We start from the raw sequence: 13875 nt of genomic DNA, 5'->3' as shown, positions 1-13875 counted from the left end.
TTATTATTATTATTATTATTTTAACAAAACGAATAGTTAGGGTCCCTAACCTATATCAAGAAAAGCAATTAAGTTGCCAATCGTACAATTTATCACAAATCAAATTCTCAAATTTAAATTTCGCATTTTTCATTTGGTCTCTGAATAAATTAAACTTCCAAAGTCACATGACATTTTATAATCTAAAGGGACGAAAACTGTTCATCAAAGGCCCACATGATATAAAATCAAAAGTTAAACATTCAATTGCTAGAAACTGGAAGTTTAACAACTACTTTGGCTAGGCCTTCTAAATTTTTGTTAAATTTAAAATAATAAGAAAATATTTTTATGGTAAAATAAAAGGAACGGGTGTTAAAATAAATAAATAAAATAAGAATAAAGATTTTTTTTAATAAAAATTTGTTATTTAAAAATAAAAATAAGAGCATGTTTGATATGAATTTTTGTGAAAAAGTGATTTTTTTTAAAGTGTAATTAAAATGTATTAAAAAGTTATGAGTCCACGTATAACGATGTTTTATTGAAAAAATGCATGATAATAAATGAATTAAGAGAAAAATAAATATTAAATAATCTCAATCAAATATGGACTAAGTAAGCCTCTATTTGACTCCTTTGCCTAAAATTTATTTTCAACAATAAATTTTATGGAATTCATAATTTATATAAATTTTTGAGTTGTATATTTTATTAATTTTATTAAAACCTAATACAAATTTTTATCTAAACGGAATCGCTTGAATAATTTGCACTTTGAGTTCTTGTTTGTCTACCATTTTTCAAAATCAATTTTTTTTTTTTTTTTTGTAATTCTCAATTTTGAGAGTTGAAATTTGTTGTTCAAAATTGACTATTTAGCTTGCTATTCATGTCTATCCAATAATTTGTCGATACATCATTTTATACTTATTTCTAAGTCCAAGTAGTAGTAAGAAAAAAGTTGGACATATTAATTTAAAGTGATGTGTCAATGAATTATTGGGTGGACAGTAAGTTGGATGGTCAATTTTTGACAACAAATCTCAAGTGCATTTGAAATCATGCATTTTTAAATAAAATATTTTGTACATAATTTTAAAATTTTTTGTACTTTTTAACTAAACATTTTTCAAAAAAAATAAAAATAAATTATTATTAAAAAAAAAAAAAAAAACTGTTGTTTAGTGGGTCATCGAACAATTGGATCCAGCCACAAATTGTGTGCTACGCGCCACTACTGACACACCTAAGACGTATTTTAAGCTCTCACCCACCTGAAACTGAACCTAATTCACCTGTCGGAAATCATACGCAACGGTGCAGATTCTCCCACTTTGCAGTCTCTCATTGGTGAGCATAGACCCAATAAAACTGATCCAAGTTAATGAATTCCACGTGCTTGCGTAACAAATAAACTTATGAAACTAAATAATAAAATTTAGAGGAGCCCCAACCTATTAAACATATAGCAAGTAAGTCACCAATCTCTTTCAGCCCTCGTTTGACCCCCATTTTGTGGAAATGAAAATGAGAGAAATAGTATTTTTTTAAAAAATGAGTGGTCGAAAAAGAAATAAAAATTTTCGATCTACGTGTAATATTATTTTATGAAAAATTGTGTTGTTGAAAATAGGTAAGAGAAAAAGGAAATGTAATGGAATGAAAATTTCAAATGGGAGCTTAATTTTCATATCATTTAACGATATGTTAGGTAAGTATTTATGAACAAGTGTTAAATCACTTTTTAACCAAATAAATTAAGTTGACTTTCGTTACGAAGAAGTACATTTTTATTCACAATTTGCAAAAATAAAGGAGGAAAAAATATTGTACTTCACCAAAAGGAATTAAATCTTTCAAAAGATGCTTAGGAGATCTATACTTTGATTTTGCAATAATCGATCCTCATCTAATTAATGTTAAATTCTTAAATAAAGAATTACATAAATTAGGTGTTAAAAAGTTAGGAAATATATAATTATTTTTCTACATGGCAAAAAATTTCGTTTTTTTGCGTGCATAGTATTGACCTATTCAACTATGAACACTAATGGAAGTAGTTTAATAAAAAGTAATGCTATTTGCAGTCGTTCACTATCGCAATCGTCTTATGTGACATGTATGTGACAGTTAGTAATTTGATACATAAATATAGTATTTTTTTATTACCATATACAAAAAATTATTAACCGTTATATGTATGTCACGTACAGGGGCGGACCCAGACCATTTGAACTGTGGGGTCAAATTTTTTTTTTCGAATAACGTATCATAAAAAAAAAGGAAAAATCTGTTGTTTACTGTTCATATTCGATATGTGCACTTTGGGAAGAAATCGTTGGATAATATGATATATTTATGGACTAAATAATAGATATGGACCATGTGATATGAATATAGATTTAAAATTTGAACTTTTTGAGGCAGAAAATTAAGTTTTCAGCATTAAAAAGACAGAAAATTAAGTTTTCAGCACCCAAAAAAAAAAAAATCAGAAAACTGTGGGGTCATTTGACCCCACATGACCCCATGTGGGTCCGCCCGTGGTCACGTATGTGTTAAACAATTCAAAGAAAATAAAGAAGAAAAGGAGGAGGCTAGGGTTTCATTGATAATACGTAATTAATTGAATGCTAAAAAAGATGGTTTAACCTAAATACAAAGAGAATATATATATAGGCTAAACAAAGGAAACTAAAAATGACTATTCTACCCTTAATAAATAATAAATAATCCTATATTTCTTAATAGTAGAACGACTGCGATAGTGAGCGATTGCAAATAACATTATTTTTTTGAAAAATAAATTAAAAGAATAATGTTATTTGCAGTAGCTCATTACTGAAGTTGCCTTAAGTGATATACATAAGACGACTACGACAGTGAGCAACTACGAATAACATTACTCTTAAAAAATAATATTATATAAAATCGCTTACTACTGCAATCGCCCTATGTGACATACATGCGATGATTAATATAAAATTAGATTTTACAAAGAATTTAGTATAAAATTTTAATGAATATTATTAGATAGATGATCTATAGTTGATTAATGTGGTTAATATTCATTAATTTTTTATTCAAAAAAATATTATTTCCTATATTTTCCTTATTCGGTCTAATTTGATGTGCCAAATGTAGCTTAAAGATTAAAAATAAAACAATTGGCACCAAGTGGATACATTTTCAACAGATTAGGGACCCAATTTGTAATTTTGCTGGCTATAAATATGAGAAAGAGAGCCGCCTCACGAGACACCTGTCACCTACGCCAAGCATCCAACTTGCGAAGAAGAAAGCACGGACTCGCTTTTTTTTCTTCTCTAAAAATGGTAACATTCTTTTCCTCTCTAAAATCTATTTATTTCCTTTTTTTCTTCTGTTTTTCCATGATGTCATGATGTGAAGTGCAAAAATTGAATTTACTGCAGTTTTGGACGTATTTTGGGTATTCTTTGAAGACAATGGATTTGTTTCAGTTTTGTTGTATTGTTAGTGTGCTTTTAAAAAATTGTAATTAGTCCAGTGTTATGGTTTTTAGATATTTGAAAATATTTTACTACATTTTGTACATATTTTGAACATTTTCGTGTGATTTAACAGACAAGAGATTTGTTTTAGTTTTGTTATACTTTAGTCTGCTTTAGCAAATTTGATTTTGGTCGAGTGTTTTAGTTTTTATTGAATTTTTGTTCTCTGGATTTCATTTGTGTCCTCGGATATAGTAATAATTGGGGTTTGGGGATTTTTTTTTCTTTTTATTTTTTTAAGGAAGAAGAAGAACGAATGAAGATGAATTCTGCGACTTTACTATATATTTGGACAAATTTTGGCTAATTCTTGGTATGATTTAAAAGACAAATGATATTTTCTTGAGTTTTTTTGTTGTTGTTACTTGTTAGTTTGCTTTACAAAATTATATCTGGGTTGAGTGTTTTAGTTTTTAGTGATTTTTTGTTCACTGAATTTCGTTTGTGCTAGAAAAAAAGTTTCTTTTATCTTTAATACTCTCGTTCTGATCATGCTATTTTTTTTTTCTTGAGCTGGAGATGAATTATCAAAATTTACTATACTTTTGGACATAATTTGGGTGTTATTTGTGCGATTTAAAATAATTTTATTTTTAGATTTTAATGTATTGTTAGTTTGCTTTAAAAAACTGTGATTTGTGTGGTGTTTTTTTTATTTAAAATGTTTTTTGGTTTACTGTATTTCATTTGTTCTCGGAAATAGTTATAAATGGGGATTAGGGTTTTATTTTTTATTTTTTGGATTTCTTTTTATCTTTTATAATTAATTTTGCAATGTTAAATTTTTGAGATGAATTCGAATTCTGGAGACGCAACGAAGAAGAAAAAGGGAGGTGCTGTTATCATTTAAAGAGGGATCAAAATTTGGACGATTGACATGCCATTGTGTATGAAAATATTAATATTATTGCCCCCATTTGTTTCCCCTTTTTGTAAGAATGAGAATGAAAAATATAGTCGTTACGGGTCCCGAATAAGAGATAGAAATTCAAATTTGGTGGCTTGATATGATGAATAATGGTCATATTTTTCATTTTAATGAGGAAAGAATGAGATACAAACAGGGGCTATACAAGATAATCAAAAGATAATGCGTTCTATTTGCTTGTGATACCTAATTTACTTACTCAATTATTGCTTTGATGTGCTTTAAATATGTTAAATTAATTAATAGAAGTTAAGGAGGACATTGAAATGACAGAGAAAATAGTATAATCTATATAAATTGGATTATTGCTCTATTTTTTCTAGTAACAGTCTACAAACAAGTTTTGACGTAAAAGCTAACTAATAACATTTCTTTTGGTTTCTCTTTTTCTTATAAAGAATGAAAGATAAAATCTCTAAGGCTGACGGTTCACTTTGTTTCTAGACATTTTAGAAGTTATCTATTTCATTACTGTGCAATTAGTTTGGTTTAATTTGGTTGTGATATAGCCCTGTATTTCAATTAAGCTTTTGAATGGACTGAATACTGAGGAAGTGCTTTATATGCAATTTAATTTTTCCGAAGGTTTTATTATTTAAAATATGGGTCTGTAATATTGCTTGATTTCTTCACGTTTTTCTTGATTTGGTACAATGCCCATATGTTTATATGTTTGACTAAAATGATTGCTGTACCTGAATTTTATGAAAAGCGAGCAGGGGAAGTGAGAATTTTTTTGATCTTATGTGATCATGGTAGTATTTTATGACCATTGATTTGGTATCTTAGCATCTGATTGCTTATGTACTTACAATCTCAATTTTATGTTCATCAACTACCATCTCTAATTTGCTCTACTGTATAATGGCGTCTTACACGAACTTCAAGAACTTTGGGCTGGACACATCACTGCCAGATGGCAATGGCAGGAAGCAGGGAGGTAATTATCCATTGGCTCGGCAGTCCTCTGTATACTCCTTGACCTTTGATGAGCTTCAAAACACCTTTGGTGGCCATGGAAAGGATTTTGGATCTATGAACATGGAGGACCTATTGAAGAGCATTTGGACAGCCGAAGAGACTCAAGCCATGGCATCTACTACTAATGGGGGAAATGGTAATGCCCCAGGTGGAAATTTGCAGAGGCAAGGTTCTGTTACATTACCGCACACTGTTAGTCAGAAAACTGTTGATGAAGTGTGGAGAGATGCATTCAAGGATGTTGGTGTAGAAGATGGAAGGGTTAGTGGAGGATCAAATTTTGGACAAAGGCAGCCAACTTTTAGTGAGGTTACATTAGAAGAGTTTTTGGCAAGAGCTGGGGTGGTTAGAGAAGATATCCAACCAACTGGAAGGCCAAATGCTGGTGGAATCTATGGTGTTTTACCACAGTCGAGTGGTAACAACACTGGTGTGACCACAAGATTTCAACAACCATCTGCAAATCAGGGAGTGATGGGTAATCAACTTGCAGAGATGAATAATGTAGTTCTCAGTTCTTCAAGTTTAGGGATGAATATAGGTGGTGTCAGGTCTTCTCAACAACAGCTTCAGAATCCACAACCACAAGTGTCACCACTTTTTCCCAAGCAAACAACTTTGAATTTTTCTTCCCCAGTACAAACGGGAAATAATGGTCAGCTTGCTAGCCATGGGACAAAAGGTTTAGTTGTTGGAATGTCAAACCCTTCTATGAATAATACTGCTGTTCGAGGTGGAGCAATGATCATGTCAGGGCCACGTGGTGGGGTTACAGCAGTTGCAGGAGGGTCTCCTGGAAACCATTTGGCTTCAGACACGATTTCCAAGTGTACTGTAGATACATCATCATTATCATCATCTCCTGGTGCATTCGGTGAAGGTGGACGAGGAAGGAAATCAACTGGTTCATTAGAGAAAGTAGTGGAGAGAAGACATAGGAGAATGATTAAAAACAGAGAGTCTGCAGCTAGGTCACGAGCACGGAAGCAGGTAAATTTATTAAATGCTTTCATGTTCTACAGCCCTTTAAATTCTTCTAACCTATCAACGTAGTGTGTGCTCCAGATTTTTATTGTCTTCAAATTTCTGAAGCTGACAGACAGCATGATTAGGTGGGCTTAGTCTCTGACCAAAACCATTGGGTTGTATAGCATGGCCGTAATTTGTGTCATTCATAGACTCCATCTCCAGTAACAGACTTTGCATGACCAATGGTATATCCATTGCCATTGGTATGAAAATCAGTATTGGGGAAGATCCTTTTTTAAGTTTTTAAAAAAGGCTAAATCAGAAATTGAGACATTATGCTTACATGAAGCAATGTAAGGCACTTACGCCTCAAGATAGACCTTTAAAATGGTTCAGGAAAAATTTTAGAGTATGAGATTACGATTATAATAACCACAAATCATCTAGATAATCGTAATCACGGCTAAAACCTCTTCAAATAAAAGTCTACCAAAATTGAATGAGACCAATTATTTGTAAGAATTTACTTGCTTTGACTTCAAAAGAAAAAAAAAATCGGGAGGAAAACAAAAGCACAGAGACCAGAAAAAGTAAAATGTAAATTTAACTTGTCACCACTCACCAGTCATCTGTCTCTTAAAAGTTGCAATATCATTGGGGGAGGGTCACCAGTTATAGGAATACGGAGTTAGGACATGCATGGGAAGTTCACTCATTTTTTAATCTCTTTATTTATTTATTAAGTTTTTTAGGTGGGACTGTATTTAACAATGTTTTGAAAAACGCCCCTAACATTGACCTTGGAAAAGCCAAAGGGTCAAGGTTCAAAGATTGAACTGGGTTGAGCCGGACTATAAAAAATAAATAAGTACATATATTTAATTGCCGCAAAATTTGAGAAAAATTAGTTAATTTAGAGATTCATTATTATATATAGGCAAAAACATTCGCTAAACTTGACTGCATTTTATTATATTATCAAAATAATTAAAGAGAGAAAGATTAAATGGGTATACCGAAAGAAATCAAATTATAGAAATCAATAATATATTTTTGAGCTTTAGAATTTTTACTATATTTTTACAAATAACAATAAAAATGTTTTTGATGACATATTATTTTTTACAATAACCAACAAATAACCTAATATGACTTTCCCTTTTCTTATAAGACCTTACTTTTCACAAGATTTAATAACAACACTTTCAAAACTAAAAAAATTAGTTTTAATATATTGCTTTAAAGTTGCTTAAGCTTCTTACTTTCCCTTTTGCAATTCCACATAAGTTCCTGTAGAGAAAAGTTGGAAGATATATGTATAAATAGTGGGCCAAGATATGGTCCCAAAAACTGCTGGGACAAGGTTGAATTAGGCTGCAAGTCTATAAATTTTAATTGTTTTTTAAATAACAGGGTGACCTGGCAAACATCTAAAACAGGTCGCGGTCTACCAGTTCCTGGGTGGACTGGTTAATTGGCTGATTTTCTTGATATCTCTAGTTAAGTGGTTTTTAAGGCTTAACTGAACCGATTCACCTACCTGTTCCCAGTTTTTCTGGTTGAACCGGCTGGTCTAGTCCTGTTTTCAGAGTATTGGTCTTTACAACAATTAAAAAAAACCCTTCAACATTATGCCTTGCATGAGAAGCTACTCAATGTCTGCTTTCCTCCTGAGCACTTTAGTGAAGACTGAGAAGATCTCTTTACATTGATTGAAAAGTAATCTTTTTAATGCTTATAATCATATATCAATGGTCATGTACTAAAACAATTGCAGATAAAAGAGTTGATCGTTTGTACTATGATACTGACATGTTTGTTCCTGCCTTTAAACTTCTGCTAAGGATGCTGCTGTAGATGGATAGATGGAGTGTGAATAATTTGGCAGATTGTTGATACAGGAGACGGATTGTTTTGTACAGTGGCAGGTTTATTTCATGATTGATAAGCCACTTGACGAAGGAAGTCCTGCAGTTATATAATTGAAATAGCTGTCTGATACTTTTCAAATAGTAATATGCACTGACTAGTGACTTCTATTGACATCTAAGTGCTATGTTTAGAAGTTTTTCATCCATACCCAGAAAAAATTCTACTGAGATTATGTTATGCTAATAGCTTTGGTCATCACACACTTTTCTTTGGTAAATATTTCTAAGCACACAGATGGACCATATATATTCTCCTTTTCACCTTGGTAGATGGCATCCATATGTTTTTTACACTTTAAAATTTAACTTGATTTAAAATGTTTTTCTACAGCTTATGTGAAGATATTCTAATGAACTGTAACTTAATGTTGATGGCATTATGGCAGGCGTATACCTTAGAATTGGAAGCAGAAATAGCAAAGCTTAGAGAAATGAACCAAGAATTGCAGAAAAAAAAGGAATTTCAGACAGGTATGTCAGTGATACCAATCAAAATGGACTCATTAAGATGACCCTTAATGATATTGATATAAATTGCTGCTGTCTTCATGTGTTGCTGCAGGCAGAGGTTGTGGAGATGCAGAAAAATCAGGTACTGATTTCTCTTTTCTAATAAACTCACCTGTGTAACAGCTTTAATTACTTCGCTAGATAAAAATAGTGGACCATAGTTCATAATGTTAACAAATTTTGTTGGATAAGATGTACATACTGTACCCTACTAGATCAATTATCATAGGGGGAAATATTGCAGTGTAGAATTGGTCGAATGATGAGGTTATTCGTTCTAGAGGTCATATTGTTCCTTTACGCATTCAGATTAGCTTACTCTGTACTGTTTGTTCACAGATCTTAGAGCTGGCAAATATGCCACGGGTTGGTAAAAGACGGTGCTTGAGAAGGACGCTGACAGGACCTTGGTAGAAATCGAGTACAAACTTAACCCGAATAGGATTGGACTGTGTATTATTATTGTCTGATTAAGTTCTCTTTCTACATGTGGTAGGTAGCTTTATGTATAGTTGCGAAGAGTGTCATGCCCCATGTTATGGAACCAATGTAGAATAAGGTTTCCTATTTGTGTTATGGCTGTTTGGTTCTAATCTCATCTATAGGGATCGGTAGGCTAGTATGGTCTGCCTGTTTCTTCTGTTTGATGTAGTTAATCGACAGTATGTAGTTAATTTGTACTCAGTGGTCGACTTATTTTATACTTTTTGTCTTTTGCTTCCATGTCTGAAGTTTTTCTCACAACGTAATTTCTTTTTGTCTAGGGTGGATAAAACCGATGCATGAAGGGACAGTGATGTCTACTGTATCCTTAGAAACACATCATAGTTAGCTTAGGTGGTGGGTCTGGCATTTAGATGGCATCCTTCATGGACGCTTATCACGTTTCAGACTAGGATAATTTAGGATAGGTCGTGTTTGATATCTCAGACCATGGTTCATAGTTTCTTGTAAGCTTGCACAGTTGACATTAAAATATTATGCACATTCGTTTTCTTTTGTTAGTTATATGTCGTGACAGAACTCGCATGCTCCAAGATTGTTAGAAACTCGTATTGCTACCCGAATAGTACCCGAATAGTATTCCTGCAGTCAGTGAATTTTTGTTTTATTTTTTAGTAGTATTCATTTTATTGCTATAGAAAGCTGAAAACTTGAAGAGCCTATTCTAATTTCTAAGAAGTTGGATTAAAAATTATTTTTCCGACAACTCGAACCTATGTACCTAAACGAAGAATGATAGTACATGGGAGGCTTTAGCAAATCAGTAATTCCAATTTCTGATTTTTCATAAAATTCGATCAGTAGATTGTAAAACCCAAGAGCGCCAATGCTTTATCGGGCTCAATTTACCAACCAATCGTTGTCATCAAGAACAATAACCAAAACTCCCAAATGTTTCTTTCCCTTACGGTTGCTATGAATTACCCACCAAAGAGACCACAAAGGAAATTAATATCACACAAGAATCAAACCACAAAGGTAGTAGGGATAAGCAAACCGAGAGTGGACGAAAGAGCGAAAAAGAATTCTCACACCACGGAGGTAGAGGGGAAACCGTCCATTTAACCAAGTAGAATGGGTGTATAAGGTAAGTTAACATAGGGTAAAGTAGTGCCTAAAGGCCCAACACATAAATAATGGGCTACAAAAATGGGTATCATCATTTAGCTGTCCAAGTAAGTAAGACGGGCCATGAGCAACACTGATAAATTAGGTTACTTCGAATGGTCCACACAAATTGGGATTGGGTCGTTCCACTGGGCCATCGATATAACGTTCAGTCATTTGACTTATGCCGAATGACAAATAAAACCGAGTTAACATCACATCTCGGAGATGTCGTTTGACAACAATTTTCCTAACAAACATCCACATTGGTGTAAAATTGGAAATTAGTTACCTTCACCGATGTTTAGAAGATTCTCGTAATTTCTAAACTTTACGAACGGTAGCTCCTGCCCGTGTCTAAAGGATTGTATTGTATGTGTATCTTTTCAAGTCTTACCACTTCTTGTGATACAGTATCTCTAATAAAATGTAGTCCAACATCAATGTGCTTGGTGTGTTCATGAAAAAATTTTATTTTTTGTAGAGATGTATAGAACACCGACTATTGGAATACATTACCACATATTCATTTAGGACACACAGTTCATGAAGTGAGCCTCTAAGCCACACAGCCTCTTTAATGGCTTCAGTAGTAGCAATGTACTCTGAATCTGTCTTGGATAGTGCAATGATGTGTTGTATTTGTGATTTCGAACTAACAAAAAATTAGATAGAGTAAACACATAAGAGGAAGTGGATTTCCTACCATCCCTATCCTCCGCATAGTCCACATCTATGAAACCTTTTAATTTCACTTATCTTTACTAGCACCAAACTTTAGACTTACATCACTAGTTCCATTTAAATACCTTAACAGCCACTTTAAGACTTCCCAATGCTCGGGACCCGAATTGGACATGTACCTATTAAGAGTACTAATAGCAAAAGCTAAATTCGATCTAGTGTAAACCACAAATACATAATGGAACCAATCACATTAGAATATGGAATCCTACTCATGTATTCTACTTCATATTCATTAAATGGAGCCTGATCTTTAGATAATACAAAATGATTAGCTAAAGGTAATGTAACAGCTTGGTAATCATTCTTATCAAATCTTTTAAACATCTTTGATATAAAAAAGCTGATGCAAAAACAATGTAAAATTTGACCTATCTCTTTCGATTTTCATACGTAAGATTCTTTTAGCTTTATCTAAATCTTTCATATCAAATTCGTCACTTAACTTTGTTATTATTTTATTTACCAACGTAGGTGATGAACCAATAAAAAACATATCATCCACGTAAAGTAATAGAAACTTATAGTTATTATCGGCATCGTCATGTTGAAAATACAAGCAATGATCAAACTTACTTATTTGAAATCCTATAGTTAGTACAAAAGAGTCAAATCTTTTATATCACTGTCTAGGTGACTGTTTTAAGCCATATAAAGACTTTTTAAGGAAATACACATGATCAGGTTTTAGTTTGTCTTTAAAACCTTTAGGTCGATTTATTAAAGATTTTCTTATCGAGTTCACCATGTCAAAATGCAGTCTTTACATCAATTTGTTTAAGTTCCCAGTCAAAATATGCAACCAATGCAAGCATGATCCTAATAGTAATGTACTTAACAACTGATAAAAAATCTCATTATAATCAACACACTCCTTCTGTGTGTAACCCTTTGCCACTAACCCAACTTTAAACCCTAAGTGTTCATAAGCACTAGTACCCTTTTTAACTTTAAAGACCCATTTACAATCAACGGAAGATTTATTCTTAGGTCTAGGTACTAGTTCCCAAATTTAATTCTTCTCTAAAAAACTCATGATATCTCTCATTGCCTTAAACCCATAGTCAAATTGTTGGCTCTTCATTACCTCCGTAAAGGTTTTTGGCTCTCTATCAACTAGCTCATCATAACTAGCGTGAGCAAAAACTAGCTCAGATTAATATCCACATCTCCTGGGCTCTCTCATTTGTCTTCTTTCTCTATCCCTAACTAAATTGTAACTTGCTAAGGAATTTTCTTCCTTAAGATGCTTCTCTATCACAACTTCATCTCTATTTTCCACCTCAAATTCCTGAATCCGAGTCTTCACCTCATTTGGAGTAGCAGGGACAGATGTGCTAAGTTTTTCTAACTCCATCTTAAATCGATCTCTCTCTTCACCTTGTTCTGTTTTGCTCACATGTTCACTCTTAAGACGGCATTTTCACCCTTGTTAAATGTGACATCTCTACTCACAATGATGTTAACCCCCTTTGGACTTTTATCTCATAACCTGTAACCTTTAACACCTTCAGAGGATCCTCGAAAAACACACTTTCTAGCTCTCGGTTAAAGCTTTTCCCTCACTCTGATGGGAAAAGAAGCACAGCCAAAAGTTCTAAGTACAGAATAATCACTTAAATTACCAGACCATTGATGGAGTCAAATTAATCAAATAACAAACAGTCATGATAGCTTCTCCTCAAAATGACTTTGGGACACCAAAACTTAACATCATAAAATGTACTTTATCAATTATAGTTCTATTTATCCTTTCTGCCATCCTGTTTTGCTAGGGAGCGTAAGAAACAGTCATATGCCTTGTTATTCAATTTTCTTTGCACATATTGTCGAATTCAGTGTTACAAAACTTTAGGCCATTCTCTGTTCTTAATAACTTAATCCTTTTGCTAGTTTGATTTTCAACTTATCTTTTCCAGTTATTAAAGTTGTAAAAAGTGTCAGATTTATCCTTTAAAAGATAAACCCACACTTTTCTCTTCTAATCATCAATAATAGACAAGAAATACCTATTTTCACTAGAAGTGGTATTACTAGTAAGACTCCACAGATTTGAATGCACATATTCAAGTATGCATTTAACTTCATGAAAACTTGTGGAGAAAGAAGTTTTATGATGCTTACCAAGTACACGGTGATCTCAAAATGATAAATCAGGCACACAGTCATTACCAAATACACCCTTTTCATTAAGAAGCTTGATTCCCTTAATGCCTATATGTACAAGTCTATTATGCCATATATGTGTATGATCAACCTTGGCAGAAGAGATAGAGGAGTTTAAACCTCTAATCACTTCTCCAGTAGTGATATAAATGTCATTTTTCTTAGTTCCCTTAATGGAGAATAGTGTACCTTTAATCATATTTAATATTCCATTTTCAATTTTACTGGTGAAGTCATCATTTTTTAAGTCTTCCCACTGAAATTAAATTCCTAGACAATTCAGAAAATATATCTAATATCTTTCAAGGTATACACAAAATCAGTGTCAAACTTTATTAATGTCACAAATTCCAGCAATAGTGTAGGCAAAATTTTCATACAGCTCAACATGCCCAGCATTAGATTTGTGCAAGTTTTCAAACCTATTCTTTCCAGATGTTACATGAAAAGATGCACTAGAATCAAGTATCCACTATTGTATACGAGAATTAGCATTAGATTCAGTTCAGCAGTATAAATA

The 13875-nt window shown here is 32.7% G+C and overlaps 1 protein-coding gene across 5 annotated transcripts; it reads left to right on the top strand.

The window, feature by feature from the left end:
• Positions 1–3228: 3228 nt before the first annotated feature.
• On the top strand, positions 3229–9842 carry LOC111412005 (ABSCISIC ACID-INSENSITIVE 5-like protein 5). 5 transcript variants are annotated; one of them, XM_023042726.1, is made up of 5 exons: positions 3229–3317; positions 5332–6414; positions 8711–8779; positions 8884–8916; positions 9174–9557. In XM_023042726.1, the coding sequence occupies exons 1-5, from the start codon at positions 3315–3317 to the stop codon at positions 9246–9248; spliced, it is 1263 nt and encodes a 420-aa protein (XP_022898494.1). In that variant the 5' UTR covers positions 3229–3314; the 3' UTR covers positions 9249–9557. The 5 variants fall into 5 exon arrangements, 4 of the variants coding, with proteins under 4 accessions (XP_022898494.1, XP_022898495.1, XP_022898493.1 ...); XM_023042727.1 differs by lacking the exon at positions 3229–3317 and adding an exon at positions 3325–3828; XM_023042725.1 differs by lacking the exon at positions 3229–3317 and adding an exon at positions 9599–9842 and having other exon boundaries at positions 4521–6414; positions 9174–9255.
• The last annotated feature ends 4033 nt before the right edge of the window (positions 9843–13875 follow it).

This window comes from Olea europaea, chromosome 16 (genome assembly GCF_002742605.1).
Source record: "Olea europaea var. sylvestris chromosome 16, O_europaea_v1, whole genome shotgun sequence".
NCBI lineage: Eukaryota > Viridiplantae > Streptophyta > Magnoliopsida > Lamiales > Oleaceae > Olea > Olea europaea.
The sequence above is the reverse complement of the archived record's forward strand: the minus strand, read 5'-3'. Positions and strand labels throughout refer to the sequence as shown.